Source organism: Phoxinus phoxinus (genome assembly GCF_949152265.1).
Source record: "Phoxinus phoxinus genome assembly, chromosome: 13".
Classification (NCBI taxonomy): Eukaryota; Metazoa; Chordata; class Actinopteri; order Cypriniformes; family Leuciscidae; genus Phoxinus; species Phoxinus phoxinus.
This window is the reverse complement of record NC_136888.1, coordinates 33,284,777-33,302,588: the sequence shown is the minus strand read 5'-3', so window position 1 is coordinate 33,302,588 and position 17,812 is coordinate 33,284,777. Positions and strand designations below refer to the sequence as shown.

Here is a 17,812-nt window from a genome sequence, read left to right as displayed (position 1 = left end):
TCTTTAATTATTGGTTATCTAGTTGATGCCATGAATATTTTACCAACTAAATTCCCCTTTTTTAAAGCACAGAACTGTTGTACTTCGAAGACAGCTGACTGGAGGTCTCGGTCTGAGTATCAAAGTAGGTCTTTTGCTTCTTTAATATTGTTCATTGACTTTAAAGAGCTTAATGAAACATGCGCAGGTAGTGCACTCGTGTCTCCGCAGGCCAGACGATCATTGCACAATATTAGTCTTAAGATCAAAGAGGAAGCGGCGCTCAACTCTCATTAGATTTACTCACAGTAATCTTTAATGAGGCAATAGATTTGTATTTTTGAACAGTGTTGGTAATAGACTGATGTGAGATGTGGAGGAGAATTACCTTGACGGCTCTTCATTTCAGGGGGGAGCAGAACATAAAGTGCCTGTGGTCATCTCCAAGATTTTCAAAGATCAAGTAGGTAAGATGACAAGAGTTCCTCCCATCCGCTGTCAGGCATCTGTAGTCAGAGCGCTAGCAGTAACTCGGGATATTTGTGCTCTGTAAAAATGATTGTTTGAAATGGACTATTTTTCTACATCAAAATTTCAATGTGTTACTTGTCATTTCTTTGTAATTAGCCACGTTTCCATTACCGTTCAAATTGCGCAAATTGAAATTTGAATTGAAAATACGCCCAATTGAAACACGTCAATTTCGCAAAAACTCCCATTTATCGCAAAAAAGTTTTCACGCTCGCATGAGAAGGTTTTTCAGGCAATTCAGAAAATAAATATTTCGCAAAACTGCGATGGAAACAGTTTTTGCGTTTTGAAACAGTTTTGGACATAACTTTCACCTGACGGCGGTGTGTTTGGACAGAAGATGAGACGGAGTTCTTTATTAAATTCATAAAAGACAAAAGAATTACAGGAATACTGGATTATAAACCTCAAAGAAATGCCACAATCAAGACCTCGAAGCAGAACTGAGGGAGAAACACAGAAACTCCTCATATGAGCCGCTCGTGGCTTTCCTTGCCATTAATGATTGTATAACACACACACACACGTCTCCTTCCATTAATAATAATGGGCAGTGCAGTGGCTGGATATACGTAAACCTACAAACGTCCGTTGCCATGATTTTTGGAATGACTTATCGCGAGAGGAAAACATTTTTCGTTGCATAACATTGGTGAATGGAAACGCCGTCATTTCGCAATCGTTTTTTGTCGACATTTAGAAAAAAATCGCAAAAGTTTTGCGGAAAACTGTAATGGAAATGCGCCTAATTGTTTCTAAGAGAATATAATTCCCGCACTGCAAAATTCTAATAGAAATATGCATTCTTAAATCAAGATACATTTACTTAAGAAGCAATTTGCAAAGATATTACATCTTGTTTTCTTATAAAAAAATATATATGTGAGTTTAAGCTTAAAACAAGAACAAATATCTGCCAATAGGGACAGAAAAATATGTTATTATTTTCAGCCTCTGTCTAAAATGATCAGTTTTTAAGGAACTTGTCATTAAACGGCCACTGTTATGATTGGCTATCGTTACACAGCAAAAAATGCTTTTCTTACTTAGTATTTTTGTCTTGTTTCCAGTCCAAATATCAAACATTTCTCAAATCAAGATGCATTTACTAAAGTAGAGAAATGACATAAGATTTTAAGTCTAGTTTTCTGGGGGAATTAATCAAAATGAAGTGAGTTTATGCTTAAAAAAGGCAAAATTATCTGCCAATGGTGTAAGAAAAATAATATTGTTTCTGTTTCTAAAGCGTGTGGAGTCCGTCAGTAATTTCAAATTTTTCAAAAAACAAGACTTAATATCTTTAGCTCATTTGTAGCTCATTTTGCTTCTCAAGTAAATGCATCTTGATTTAAGAATGTAGGCTACTAGAAAAACAAGACATGCATTATTTGCAGTGTACGCCAAATTAGTCTGAGTGTGTAAAATCTTGTAGTGTACACTCTTCTCTTGTTGTTTCTCATTTCAAATAAATGCACTGCACAGCCTAAATGTAGTCCGTTTGATATCCGTATAATTAGCACTTGCTCACAATATAGTTTTTTCATCACAAGTATCTGACTGCCGCTGCTAACGTGTGATTAGAATCTGATCCTACGGTTTTTGAGAACAATATAGCTTTGTTTCGTGCCATACAGTTCAAATATAATTTGAATCCCGGCTAATTACTGTACAAGTCTGTATGCGTGTGCGTTTTGCAGTTTTATTGGTTTTTATTAGCTTCCCGCTGAGATGCTTAGTGTCGAAACATATCCACCCTTAGAGCTGCTTGATATCAGAAAGCTTATGCAGTTTCATCTTATTCGAACTAAAACCCAGATTTGTGTGAAATTCGTCCCAAAGCGTTTCACGTCTTTGCTAATGCCAATGCTAGATTGAAATGCTCATCAAACTCAAATCCTGATTGCCATGTCATCACATAAGCACTATTAAATGAGTAATTATATCCCAATCTTTCCATTAACCTCTGACTGGACGGCCAGCCGATCAGACGGGGATGCTGTTCATCGGGGACGCCGTGCTGCAGGTTGGTGTGTTTGGGGCTTCTGCACGCTCTCGTCTTTACACTGCTCTCGGGTCAAGGGTGCGTGTTAGAGCCGCGTTCCCTCTGCATTTTAATGATGCTTCCCTCTGATTCATTTTCTCCAGCTTGACTGGAGGTTTAACCTTTATCTCTCTGTATGAATCAGAGGAACAACAACAGAGACACACACACAGAGAGAGAGAGAGAGAGAGAGCAAGAATATTAGTTCCTGTGGTGCAACTATAATTTCATTTTGAATGTTACAAGAATCTCCGAGGCTCTTTACATGCACTCACCGGACACTTTTTTAGACACACCCAGGGCCTAAAATTACCTTTTGCCACACCTGCCAATATCCGGTGACTTTAGAACATTTACCGGCCATAAATATTTTTTTTTACCGTGCCTGTTTTTTTTTTTTTGTTGCAAAAGCAGGCAATTATAACACCAACATTTTTTATACCAGTAAAAATTCACAATGATCTCTTCCAGTTTTGATACCACAACTAAAACTACTAGCCTAACTAATTAAAATTTAAAACATTAGATAAGTAAAACAAAAATATACAAGCAAAACAACAAATAAATACAAGATAACAAAGGTAAAAATGAAATGCTTTTCAGGTTCTTTTCTTACAGTAGTTTTCAGGCACAGAAATTGAATAAAGTAATCAAATGTGAAATAACACTAGCCTTCCCTGTATAAACTAAACATCCTTATTAAAGTTACAAAAGTTATTCAGTCAGGAGCTGTGAGTGATTTGTTCTTTGTCTTTTGTTGTTTGATTACCATTAATAACAGGAATATTAGGCTGCTGTCACTTTAAGAGTGAATGCACTGATCTAATATACTGATACTGACACACGTGCGTTTACATTCTCAACTGTTTATGTTCACTTAAATTTAAGGGATACTTTACCGGTTAGCATTCAGCTTTGTATCACTAGAAACCCGGTAGTATTTTCGAATGACTGTGCTTCCCCCCCCCCCCTCATGTCCTCCTGAGATGAGAGATTTCTGTATTGTGTGGCTGGGAAAAAACTCAGATGACACAACAATCGTCATTTAGCATCACCGCTAAAGGCTAGAGACTACAGCCAGTAGGAGGAGCTAGTTCCGCATGTTTTCAACCCGCCCACAGTTTTTTTTTTTTGCAAAACGGATATAAATCCGATCAGTATTTAAGTATTTAAGTCACGGAGACTCACGATAAAACGGCGTCTTTTCAGTTTCGAGTCAACTAGTAGCCTATTTGTATCAATTCTTCCAATTCTGCTGATTCTGTAACCGGTAGGCGTGGCCTCGTAGGGCAGCGAAGCAATGCATTCTGGGAGTTGTTGTTTTTCATCCACATGAGCAGAAAATACATTTTCTGGCTTTTCTCAGTCTAGAAGGCACCAACTTCTAAAATAATATCACATTTCTACTACATAAATGACCCAATTTAAATACACATTCATCTTTCCAGCAGTGAAGTATCCCTTTAAGACATAACCGACTATATTTACTTGGATACTCTCTATTTTTTGACGTAATTTTGTGTGAATTTGTCCACTCAAGGGCAAGAAGACGTGAAAGAGAGCTCAGTTTAGTATTCACACGCTGGTTTTCTGGGTGCGCGCTTCGGATGTTTGCACACACTAAACTTTCCACACCACGCGCAAGTAACAAAATGAGTTCCTTTCCTTGACTTCTTGTCAAGGCTTAAACTTTCGTGATGATGAAGCGCTAGCTCGTCAGTCCGCTCACGTTTGTTTACGTTCATGCATTGTTCAAGTACATAAAAATGTTACTGGCCAATTGGCGAGTGACACCGTTTCATACACTCAACGCCGATTTTTACTTGCATTTGGCGCTTGGCGAGTGTTCATTTTAGGCCCTGGGTACACCTGTTCAACTGCTTCTTAATGCAAATGTGACCCTGGATCACAAAACCAGTCTGGAGCCGCACGGGTATAGCAACTATACACTGTATGGGTCAAAATTATCCATTTTTCTTTTATGCCAAAAATCATTAGGATATTAAGTAAAGATCATGTTCCATGAAGATATTTAGTAAATGTCCTACCGTAAATATATAAAACATGTATTTCTGTGAGTGAATGCAGCACAATCGTGAACATAAATGCACAACTTTAAAGGAGATTTTCTCAATGTTTAGATTTTTTTGCTCCTCAGATTCCAGATTTTCAATAGTTGTGTCTCGACCAAATATTGTCCAATCCTGACAAACCACACATCAATGGAGAGATTATTTATTCAGCTTTCAGATTATATATACATCTCAATTTAAACAAAATTGACCCATGTGACTGGTTTTGTGGTCCAGGGTCACAAATATATTACCAGCCAATCACATGGCAGCAACTCAATGCATTTTAGGCATGTAGACTCCAAACATTTGAACAGTAGTGTATTGTATGAACAATGACACAAAATATTTTGCAAAATAAAATGTCAGGTTGCATTAAAGTAAAGTGAATTTGGGATTAAATGTTGTTATTTTTAATGCAAATAATGTCAGAATGCAATTTATTTTTTATGTGACCCGAACATGTTTGTAGTTTTATTTTTAACATGATGTCTAAATGTGATTTCTGCTGAAATCTTCTCTTTTCTATGCAGGTCAATGGCATTAACGTGGAGAAGTGTACGCACGAGGAAGTCGTGAGTATTCGATTGGCTCTTTAATCCTTGGTCTTGATATGCCATTGATGCAGAATGAATGAAAGTGCATCAGATGGTTTCCTCTGACCGTCGTTCTTTGCATTTCCATGAGGAAGTTGAAGGATGAGATTAGTGATCTCTCTCTAACTAAGACAAGCTCATGAGCTTCTGTCCGAGAGAAGCTGACCTGATCCCGGAGGACAATCACACATGAAGCTCATCGGCTCAGTTGCTTCTCCTAGAGATCAAATGGAGGCTCTTGCTTGGATGTTAAACTTCAAATCAACGTCTCAATATGAGCTCAAATATTTCTCATCAAATTCCTCCAAGATCAAATGATCTAAACCTGCTTTCCATATATTCATTTGATCTCTATACTCGTTTTACAACACTCTAGAAAATGCTGGGTTGTTTTAACCCAATTTTGGGTCAAATATGGACAAACCCAGCCGTTGGGGTATATTTTTATAATGCATTTTTAATCCAAAGTTTGGGTTTGTCCATATTTGGCCCAAAATTGGCGTTAAAACAACCCAGCATTTTTTAGAGTGAATAAGGTCTCGTTCGCTAACTAGAACTAACGATGAGAAATATATTCTTACGGTATTTATTCATCTTTGTTAATGTTTGTTTATAAAAATACAACTGTTCATTGTTAGTTCATGTTAGTTCACAGTGCATTAACTAATATTAACAGAACAACATTTGATTTGAAGAATTTCTTACATGTTGAAATTAACTAAGATTTTAATAACTGCAGATGTATTAATTAGACATTGACATAAATTACATTTATGCATTTATCAAACTCTTTTATGAGCAAAAGCAATCTTAAGTTCGTAAAAAAAAAGAGCTAACAATATTTGCAATATACAATGTTATTGGCAATATTTTGTAACATTCATTATTTTTTTTATATATAATGTTGATTAATGTAGTTAACTAATGAAAACTTTTTGTAAAGTGTTAACTAAGATTAATAACTGTTGAGGTATTCATGTTTGTGTTTTCACAGACAGTTATGCAACAAAATAAATCTGTAATATACAAGGCTGTACTGTAAAAAAAATCGTAATTTGAACGGTAAAATACTGTAAAAAAGCAACGGAAAAGAAATGCTAATTGCTTAACAATTGCTACAATTAATTGGTAATTGTACCCTTATTATATACCGTGAAAATCTGTAATAGCTCTCACAGGACATTTAATAGATTTACAGTAAAATACTGTTAAATGTACAGATTTTGGAAGTACACTGTAAAAAAAACCTTACCGTTGCATTTACCATAACTCACCATAAAAATATGGCAGCAATTTTTATGTTTTACATCATTGAACTAAAATTTACGGTAAAATACTGGCAACCACCACTGGCGGTATTTTACCGTAAATTTCACAGTGTTTTTTAACAGTGTAGCTTTTAATATACAATGTTATTGGTAATGTTTCGTAATATATTTGTAATTCGAAATATACAATGTTAACTTAACTAATTTAATAGTTAGGTTAACTAATGAAACCTTTTTGTACAGTGTCGCCTTTCATTTCTGTGTTTTTTTCCTTCAAAGTTATTTTAGGAGAAACGCCTGAGACTAAGTTGATGCTTCATTGAAGAATAATTAAAATCTCCTGAGCAATGAATGAACAATATGAGTTTTCCTCTGGGGTTTCATCATTACACACTGGAGAGACCAAACTCAAGAGATGATCGCCAAAGATGAGATGCAGTTTATGAAACTGGCCACTGTATAATCTGGAAAAAGTACAACTTACTGACATGTGTCATGTACTTGCTTAGTTGCAGTGTTTAAAAACTGGAAAGAAGTCAATAAAACAGCTTGAAACTTAACGTTACATTTACCTCAGGAAAGCCATTGTCCATAAAATCGATTGTTTCAGTGTAGCTACAAAAAATAGAGAGGAGCATTTTCATAAAAATATGCACTTTACACGTGAAACTGGAAAAATTTGAATATGGTGTAAAAGTTCATTTATTTCAGTAATTCAACTTAAAAGGTGAAACTAATATATTATATAGACTCATTACATTCAAAGTGAGATATTTCAAGCCTTTATTTGTTATAATTTTGATGATTATGGCTTACAGCTTATGAAAACCCCAAATTCAAATGGTGAAAAGGTTTTCATAATCATCAAAATTATAACAAATAAAGGCTTGAAATATCTCACTTTGCATGTAATGAGTCTATATAATATATTAGTTTCACCTTTTAAGTTAAATTACTGAAATAAATGAACTTTTGCACCATATTCTAATTTTTACAGTTTCACCTGTATATTTTTACTTAACATGTTCTTCGTTATTTCGTCTTCCACAACGAATTGAAACATAGTTGTAAAGGTTGATGTAAAAAGTGCCTTATGTGCAATTTGAATGTTTATTTACAACTCGGTTCTTATTTGATTTGTTAACAGTATTTCATTTAACTAAATTTATTTTGATGCACACACACACACACACACACACACACACACACACACACACACACACACACACACACACACACACACACACACACACACACACACACACAGGGTTTCTTGGCAAGTTCTCGGTCTCCTCTCTGTGGAGATGTTGCACAAGTGTGTCATGTTTTCATCAGAGGAAAGCTCAGATATGTTAAATGAAGTAACGTCTCTAGCTGTGGTTATGATCAAATGAAGTCCATAAGTCGACATGAAATCAGAATTCCTTCAAAAGTCCTTGCATTCAGACTTCTGAAACATATTTTGCAGCTTCACATCAATTTCTAATGGAGGAAATCAATTTCACCTTTTCTTTTCTCGTCGGGTTGTAAAACGTGTTTTATAAAAATAAAATATATATAATAATAATATAATAATAAATATAAAAGTGATATTTAGAAGCCACTAAATCCTGTTATGTGTTAGATCGGGGTTTCCCAATTCTAATAATTAATTAAAATATACAAATGTAAAATTAAAATACATCATTTTAAAATAAAAACAATCAAATAAAACAACTACTCATTTTTTTTTTATTTGTTCACATGCATGTCATGTGACGATTACCCGACATCAGAGAAGCGCGAACATGCAAATATGTTGTTAAATTATTGAAATTTTTACTTAAATTTCAGGAAAATACACAAACAAATATTTTTGAAGATTAAATGTGTACGCTTTATAAGAAAATTCCATTTCAGTTTTTCTACAACAACATTTCTTTGTAATTATTTGTGAAATTTACTAGCAGTTTATACAGTAAATGAAAACGAAATGTGTTGTTAAATTATTGAATTATTAACTTCATTTCTCAGGGAACTTCAAGAACATACTGGTAAAATATAGATATTTTTTAAGATTATTGGAGTACATTTTACAAGAAATACTTCTACTTCAATATCTCTTTGTAATTTTGAAATTTACTAGCAATTTATAAATGAAAATTATTTCAACATGCAAATGTGTTGTTAAATTGTTGAAATATTAACTTAAAATCTGAAATTACACCAAAAATGTTTTAACATTACATTATATTTTACAAGAAAATACTATTTCAGTCTTTCTACTTCAAAATGTATTTGTCATTTATAATTTATAATTATAATCGTTACAACATGCAAATGTGTTGTTAAATTATTTAAATAATATATATATATATATATAATGAAATCTCAGGGAGACTTAAGGGGGAAAAATACACCATATTTCGTTGCAATTGTAAAAATGTAGCACAGAATTTTTTTTCAGTGTATTTTTGGTCAAAGAGGTTCTGATGCCAAAACAGTTTGGTATTGTTATGATGAAATCTTCAGATATAGAGACCCTGCGGGTGAACGGTTCGTCTGAGGAGCTGTTAGTCCTCCTGAACTCAACACTTGATGGTCTGCCGCTCCAGCCGAGAGTCTCTCACTGATATAATAACTCATGAGAAATCTCTAAAAGAGATTACATGCTGATTGCACACAGTTGATTTAATTCACATGTTGAGGCTCCTCAACTCAATTAGGTGTGAAGGCTCATTGAGATGCAGTTCAGGAGTGTGTCCTCGAGCACGTCAGAAGGATATGTTCTCTCTCTGTCTCGTTGCAGGTTCATCTTTTGCGAACAGCGGGGGATGAAGTCACCATCACTGTACGTTACCTCAGGGAAGCGCCGGCCTTCTTAAAACTCCCATTAGGTAGGTTAGGCCAGAACCACTTCACATATAAAGCGCTGTTGCTAAACCTATAGTGAGCTGCCGGATACTGTCTAACGCCAGCGCCCTTCTTAGGAAGCATCCTAACCTCGTTAGTGAGGGGTTTGGATGCTCGGTAATCGGAAATGCTGCATTTTGCATGCAAGATTCACAATTGATTATGATAGATAACTATAAAAATACACAAATAATAAAAAAAAGTCTACTGGTAACACTTCATAATAACTGCACGCTATTAATCCAATCAGATTTTAATTTGTTTTATAATATGTTTTTTATTTGTTAAATATAATTGTTTCTATGGAGATTGCCACTATCTTGAGGTAATTTGGCAATTTTTTTGGCAATTGTCCATCAAATTTTTTTTTTTTTGTGTGAAACGTATAACACTGTTTTTTTATGCTTTTGTTGTGAAAATCAAATCAAAGATCAAAATCAAATTAAAAAAATCAAATCAAATCAATCATTAATTAACCATTAGTAAACAGTTAGTTCATAATTTATAAAGCATTAATAGACATTAATAAGCAGTTTATAAATACAGCTATAAATGCTTTATTCTTGATTTATAAGCATATCTATAATTGTATTGTTATACTTTATTAATTATCAATTTATCATTTCTAAATGAAGTATAGCATTATTTACAAACCAGTTATTTGGGAGTTGTCATTGATTCATAAGAATGATTATTTAATCTTATTATTCAGACATAATAGTTAGTGTGTTAATAAATGCTTTATTATGTATTTCTACTGTAATTCAGGGTTAAGTCAGGTAGTTATAAAGCATAGTAGTGGTCAGTTAACTATTGTGAGCGCATCTAAAGTGAGGACTATAGTCATGTCTTGTAAAGCATTTATAAAGGAGATTTAAAGACTCATTTATACTCGAAACAGAAAAAGGAAACAAACACAACACTGTGATACAGAATATAGAAATATTAACAGCCTTTAAATCTCCTTTATAAATGCTTTACAAGGCATAAATAGTCCTCAATATTATATTATATTTAAATATAATAATTGTTAAAAATATTTTATTTCTCAATGTTAAAAATATTTTATTTCAGCTTTATTTTAAATATTTATTTAAAGATTTTAAGCATAAAAGATTTTTTAAATATGTTAAAATCATTGAAGTTTTTTTTAGGTTTTTCATCTATACATGTAAGAAAAATCTAAACAATATATACAATATTTTTAACAATCCTTTTGACAATTTAGACTATTTTAATTGTCAAAATATATATTACTATACATTTTTTAGGTTTTTAAATGTATATATATATATATATATATATCAGCTTTCGGCTTTATTTAAATTGTCCTAATATTTTAATAGTTAAAGATTTTTAAAGATTTTTTTATTTATTTATTTTTATATATATTTGTAATAGTTTCAGTTTTAGTTGAGATTGAGAATAGCATCACTGTCAGTTACACGCCTGATGCACAGCCTTTGCTCTCCGTTTTGTTCTGGAAAGCATCCCGCGCTTGTCGTGAAGTGACAAAGAAAATATGAGTTTGTCCAAGGCATCCACTTTTTGCAGACTAAAATGACTTTAAAGCACATCACATTTCCACTATAGTGAGTATGAGTTTGAGAGTCATGTGAAGGAATGTGAGTCTCTCGGGACTGAACTGAAGCTGTGTATCTGAGCTTTCAGAGCAACGTCTCTGCATGAAATGCACTTTCTGCGCTCTGCATTATCCAGTGATGCCCGTGTCACAACTCCTGCGTCTGGTGCATTTCACACTCACCTTAGCCGTAATCTCCTGTGACTTCAGTGTCCATGGCATCGTGACAACCTAGAAAGCGGCTTGCCGAGCTAACACACGTCATATCTCTGGGATTTAGAGTCGATTTGCACACAGTATATGAGCTCTGCTTTATACAGAATATATACTAATCTGCCGTGTTTCCTCAGGTTCACCCGGACCGTCCAGCGGTCAGAGTAGCAGAGCGTCCTCGCCGCTTTTCGACAGTGGTTTGCATTTAAATGGGAACTCGAGCAACACGGTAAGTCACCTTTTGTATCGTCGCGAGCATCACTTCTGTTAAGGAGCTTATTCATAAGCCTCGAAAGTGAGACGGATGACAGAATCAGGCTGAAAAAAAGGCCTTTCTCGGATAGAGAGCTGGATCTGAGTCCATGCACTCACTGTTATGTTTGCTCATTATTAGCTTTAGTGATTTGAACGAACCCCTATACACTACAAAACATTAAAACAAATATTTCTTACTCAGTATTTGTGTCTTGCTTTGCAGCATAAATATCTAAGCATTCTTAAATCATGATACATTTACTTGAGAAGTTAAATAACATTAGATGTTAAGTTTTGTTTTATGAAAAATTTATCAAAATGAATGAGTTTATGCTTAAAACAAGAACACATTTCTGCCAGGGGGGTAACACATTTTTTTAAAAACTTGTTTTCCTTTAAGAATTCATTACATTTTTCTGATGTTTTCTTGTTTCAAGCTTAGAGGGATAGTTCCCCCAAAAATGAAAATCCTCCCATAATTTACTCACACTCAAGCCATCCTATATTACTTTCTTCTTTCAGCCAAACACAATCGGACTTATATTAAAAAATATCCTGGCTCTTCCAAGCTTTTTATGAAGCCCAAAAAAGCACATCCATCGATCCATTTATTACACCATGCGTTTGTGTAAGAAAAATATCCATATTTATAACTTTATAAACTATAATCACTGGCTTCCAGTAACGGGCGTACGCAAGTCTAGTTCCGGCGGAAGAGTGACCTCTGACTAGAGATCGACTGATTGATCGGTTATGTCAATTAATCGGCACCGATAACCGATTGGAATAATTGGTTATCAGCAAAAATCCTGGGGTCTGCAGTACGAGAGCGGCCTCTAGATATATTTTATGTATAAAAACACCTTATTTTCCTCATATTCTCCATTGATGCGGCTCCTCTCTTCCCAGTCTGTCAGTAACGCTCTGTTTACTTCCTGTCTCTATGAAGCCCCTCCTTCTGAAAAGCACACTGTGCTCTGATTGGTCGGCTGGATCAGTTTGTTGTGATTGGTTGAGCGCTTCGAGTGTGTTTGGGAAATGTCCCGCCCCTTACCATAACCGCCAGTTCAACACACTACTAACTAACTCAACCAGGCCCCGCCCCTTTATTCTGCGCATTAATTATTATAATGAGGAATATTGTGACGTGGAAGAAACTCGAGACTACAATGGAGGCGTTTCAGGAGTTCAGAAACACTGACACTGATATAGAGAAGAACTCAACAGCAACATTACACACTAGAGAAAGAGGAACATGTGAAAGCAGAATAACACCCCTTTAAAATGCAAACAAGTGTAAATATCAACATTATCATATGTCTGAATGTTTGAAGTCTATCAGGTAAAAACATGAGCTTATTGATGCAAATCAATCTGCTATCTCGTATTTTTCGGTAAGTCGCTCCGGAGAATAAGTCGCATCAGTCAAAAACTGCGTCATGAAGACGAAAAAAACATATATAAGTCGCACTGGACTATAAGTCGCATTTATTTAGAAATTTATTTCACAAAATCTAAGACCAAGAACAGACATTTAATCTGGAAAGGTTATTCAGCTCCACAACAGCTCACAGATCAACAGCTGAATAGTGTCCGGTGTGTTAGCGTAACACATGAACAGTTATTCAGAGACACAATAGCATAAAGAACATATACTGGGAGGCTGAATAGGCTAAATTAACATTAGCCAGCGAGTCCAACAAGTTACCGGTCAGCAAGTTCACCAAGCTCCCGATCTCATTCCTCAACACTGAATACACTGAGTTCTTCCTCGGTGTCGCTTCTGAACAACTCCGCTAACTAGAGCGCCCTCTCGCGGCTGTAGACGGTAATGTTTTCTCTTGGTCATCTCAGTCAGTATGAATTAATTTAGATATATAAGTCGCACCTGACTATAAGTCGCAGGACCAGCCAAACTAAGCAAAAAAAGTGTGACTTATAGTCCGGAAAATACGGTAGTTACGTTTCAACTAAGTTTAATGGTGCAACACAAAAATATTTAGTAGTGTGTACAGTAAGTTGTAACTTATTGCCCCTTTAAACCAAACCAAGTCTGGTGCATCAGGCCCTAAAATATCATTGAGACTCGAAGGTGCAGGAGTCTTTTACTAGTGCTAGTTACCATCCGAAACACTATTGTCCTAAAAAGAAGCCTCAACAGCACCGACAGCCCGTTCAAGCAGCATATAGAGGTCATGCATCTCATCCTGACCTTCAAAGATCATCGGCAAGTTAATACAGTGCGGCAGCCACTGGACCTGAGAACATCTGAGAGAACACGCTGCGTCTCATTAAGACACGGGTCACTTTCTTATTCAAACCAGAGAGCAAAGGTAAGGCAGACGTCTCACTCGATCTGCTCACTGACTGCAGGACCTCTCTGAGGTTCACATGCATCACATTAATGTGACAGTAAGACTCGTGTCAGCGGGTGAAGCTTCAGGCCTCTGCAAGTGAAGCTCTGAGATCTGCATACAGCCTCTGAAAATCCATTCACGCCTCAGCGCAATGTGAGCGAGGGCTGGAAATGTGAAATTCAATCTCTGAGTGCTGACAAATCAAGATTTCGGCGTTGGATGCGACCGAAAGGCAGTCTATAAATAGAACAGAGCTCAGAAATGTTGCTGATTATAGTCATTAAATAGACTTTTTGCTGCCACCGTGATGCTGTGGAGCAGGAGTTCTCCATTCTGGCCTATCAGGTCAAACCTAATCAATCAAGATAATCAAGGTTTTCAGGGTAACTAGAAAGTTACAGGAAGGGGAGTTTGATCAAGGTTGGAGCAAGCTGAACCCCTGCTATAGAATGATCTGGGTGTTTGCCAGGATGTTGCTATGGGGTTGCTATAGGATGTTCTGGGTGTTTGCCAGGATGTTGCTATGGGGTTGCTATAGGATGTTCTGGATGTTTGCCAGGGCGTTGCTTTAGGGTGTTCACCAGGACGTTGCTATGGAGTTGCTATAGGATGTTCTGGGTGGTTGCCAGGACATTGCTATAGGGTTGCTAGGGTATTCTGGGTGTTTGCCAGGGCGTTGCTTTAGGGTGTTCACCAGGACATTGCTATGGAGTTGCTATAGGATGTTCTGGGTGGTTGCCAGGAAGTTGCTATGGGGTTGCTAGGGTATTCTGGGTGTTTGCCAGGGCGTTGCTTTAGGGTGTTCACCAGGACGTTGCTATGGGGTTGCTAAAGGATGTTCTGGGTGGTTGCCAGGAAGTTGCTATGGGGTTGCTAGGGTATTCTAAGTGTTTGCCAGGGCATTGCTATAGGGTGTTCACCAGGACGTTGCTATGGGGTTGCTATAGGATGTTATGGGTGTTTGCCAGGGCGTTGTTATGGGGTTGCTTGGGGGTTTACTAGGACATTGCTATGGGGTTACTATTGGGTGTTCTGGGTGTTTGCCAGGACGTTGGTATGGGGTGTTCTGGGTGTTTTCCAGAGTGTTGTTATGGGGTTGCTAGGGTGTTCTGGGGGTTTGCCAGGACGTTGTTATGGGGTTGCTAGGGTGTTCTGCATGTTTGCTAGCACGTTGCTAAGGGGTGTTCTGTGTGTTTTCCAGAGTGTTGTTGTGGGGTTGCTAGGGTGTTCTGGGGGTTTGCCAGGACGTTGCTAAGGGGTGTTCTGTGTGTTTTCCAGAGTGTTGTTATGGGGTTGCTAGGGTGTTCTGGGTGTTTGCCATGACGTTGCTAAGGGTTGCTCTGTGTGTTTTCCTGAGTGTTGTTATGGGGTTGCTAGGGTGTTCTGGGTGTTTGCCATGACGTTGCTATGGGGTGTTCTGGGTGTTCAGAAGAGTTTGTTTTAATGAACTTGTCCTAGAGGCATCCTCTTCCGACAAAAACATGGGAAGAATTCAGGAGGCCTTTTTTCCTGCAAATATACTTCATTATTAAACATTGAATGGCAGCCAGTGTATCCAATTACTGTAAACAGATGAATTCTTTTCTTCTATTGACTCTCTCTCTCTGTCTTTGCCAGGCATGGAAATGTGCAAAAACACACGCAGCGCTCTCCTGACTGCTGAGTCGACAATATTTGTGCTTTTTTCCTGTGTTCTTCAAATTAGTTTTTCTTCTTCTTCTAATCCTCTTGTAGTGGTTGAGCTGGTTGCCTGCAGGTGATTGTAATTCTCTGAGCTCGTCGTCCCCTCCAGGCTGCTGTGACATTGAGCTGATCGACAGTGTTTCGCTTTCATCGGCTGCTTTAGCATTTATTCATTTACATGCCTGCAAATAATTAGTGTAGCAGTATTTCTGCCAAAAAAAGAAAAAGAAAAAGGCAAATATAATACTTTATGCAAAAAAAAATAATAAAAAAAAATTAATACTAGTAGTTTGGTTGTACCAACTCGACTTGCATGTTTACATACTCCACATATTTGTGCTGCGAAAACTATCAACTACTTGTTTTGATAAGTTATTCATGTAATTAATGGTGGATTTGTGTGCAAATGTTGGATCTGTGCTTTAAAGCCTTGCAGTGCAGCCTAATAGACCTGTATCTAGTTATTATATTGTTAATATTAATGAAACAGCATTAACAAAAACAAAAGGAAAACAGCTTAAAAGTGATTAGCTGATACTTCCAACATGATCTCATGAAAGTGTGTACATATACGACGAATGTTATTTCTCGTACCATTTATACGGCAAAAATGTTTTTTGCGTGCATATGCTACACACTGAAAACCTTGGGTAGGATTAGGGGTTGGGAGTGTGTGCGTATTACACGCCATAAAGTTGGTATCATATGCACGCAAAAACTATTTTTGGCGGTTAAATGGCACGAGAAATAACATTCGTGGTATACCGTATAGGTACGCACAGCCAATTGCCAATTGTTCATTTGTTATTACTATCTATCCATCCATCTATCCATCTATCCATCTATCTATCCATCCATCTATCCATCTATCCATCTATCTATCCATCCATCCATCCATCCATCCATCCATCCATCCATCCATCCATCCATCCATCCATCCATCCATCCATCCATCCATCCATCCATCCATCCATCCATCCATCCATCCATCCATCCGGGCCTGTTTTTATTTGGGCAATAGTGAATTGTGTCTGTTGTTGGTATCTGGAGGTATATGGCAGTGAAAGTGAAATGAAGAGCTGGTGTTCGGCTCCTCGTGAGAGACGCTCCGTCAGTCTCATTCATCTTGACATGCCTGCCATATTTCATTCAGTGTCGTCTAGTGCAGCGCGACATGAAAGTAAAATCAAGTTTAATTATCCAGCGTCGGTCTGAATAAACAGCAGAGTGGAGAGTATGACTGGAGAAAGGGCTTCACATGTAATTGATGATGGCTTGAGTATTCAGCCACAAGTGAAATAATCCAGTCAGAGCTTATTATGCTAAAAAGTGTTTTGTACAGGAAAAAAAAAAAAAAAACTCTGAAAATATCAGTAGTGTTTGCATGTGCAATTAAAATTTTATTTAGTTCTAGTCATTTTATTGTGTGTTTTGGTAATTTTGATTAATATTTAAAAGTTTGCATATGTTATTGATTGTATGAATTTGTATTGTTCTAGGTATGTTTGCAAACTGTCTAAAGTGAAAAGAAACTTCTACTGTAGGATACGTGAAAAGGGTTTTAAAAACACTTCAAGTTGCATTTTCCCCTCTTCAAGTTTTTAAATAAACCTAAAATATGTTGCTTCTAGAAGCAAGGTCAGGAACACCTCAAAAAATCCATATCCTCATCTTAAGCGCACTGCACCTGTACTGATATGTTTTGCAGAAAAATATTATGATTTTGATTTGATACTAGGAGATTTATAAGCTTACCGACCTCACCGATTATTTGCATCCGAGAGATTCACGCATGTCATGCATAATATTATGTTAATGCCGATATGACTTATGGGATTTTGCTGTTGAAGTGAGTCACGTACAAATGTGACGCACATTTTGAAGACTATAAACTGTGGACTTGACAAGCTGAATCTGTATGGGTTCCCAGCAGCGTTTGCAGCATTAGGAAGCTGACTTTAGTGTTTACAACGGCTGAACGTTCTTCTGCTTTAGACTTTCATCGTCTTTCTGCCAAGTTCACTGCAAAAAAAGAATAATTCTTACTTAGTATTTTTGTCTAGTTTTCTTAATTAAGATACATTTACTTAACAATCAAAATTAAGTTTTATGAAAAAGGTATGCTTTAAACAAAAACAAACATCTGCCAGTGGAGTCAGAAAAATAAACTTGTTTTACCATTGAATTGACCCTTCACAGGGAGCTTGATTGTCAGGTGATCTGACCAATCATACACTGTAAAAAAAGATTAGTTGACTCAACTTAACTAAGTCAAGTCATCTTGTTGCTTTGACTGAGTTAATTTGAGTCAACTTATAGTGTCAAGTTTATTACACTTCAAAA

At 36.4% G+C, this 17,812-nt stretch overlaps 1 protein-coding gene across 1 annotated transcript in view; it reads left to right on the top strand.

Annotated features, from left to right (window-relative positions):
- sntg2 (syntrophin, gamma 2) overlaps positions 1 to 17,812 on the top strand; it is an 88,940-nt gene that overhangs the window by 28,035 nt on the left and 43,093 nt on the right. Inside the window, exons 3-8 of the mRNA XM_079633268.1 lie at positions 68 to 124; positions 389 to 446; positions 2,490 to 2,533; positions 5,157 to 5,198; positions 9,276 to 9,363; positions 11,312 to 11,403. Of these exons, the coding sequence (XP_079489394.1) occupies positions 68 to 124; positions 389 to 446; positions 2,490 to 2,533; positions 5,157 to 5,198; positions 9,276 to 9,363; positions 11,312 to 11,403 (381 nt within the window). The remainder of the gene's footprint in view (positions 1 to 67; positions 125 to 388; positions 447 to 2,489; positions 2,534 to 5,156; positions 5,199 to 9,275; positions 9,364 to 11,311; positions 11,404 to 17,812) is intronic.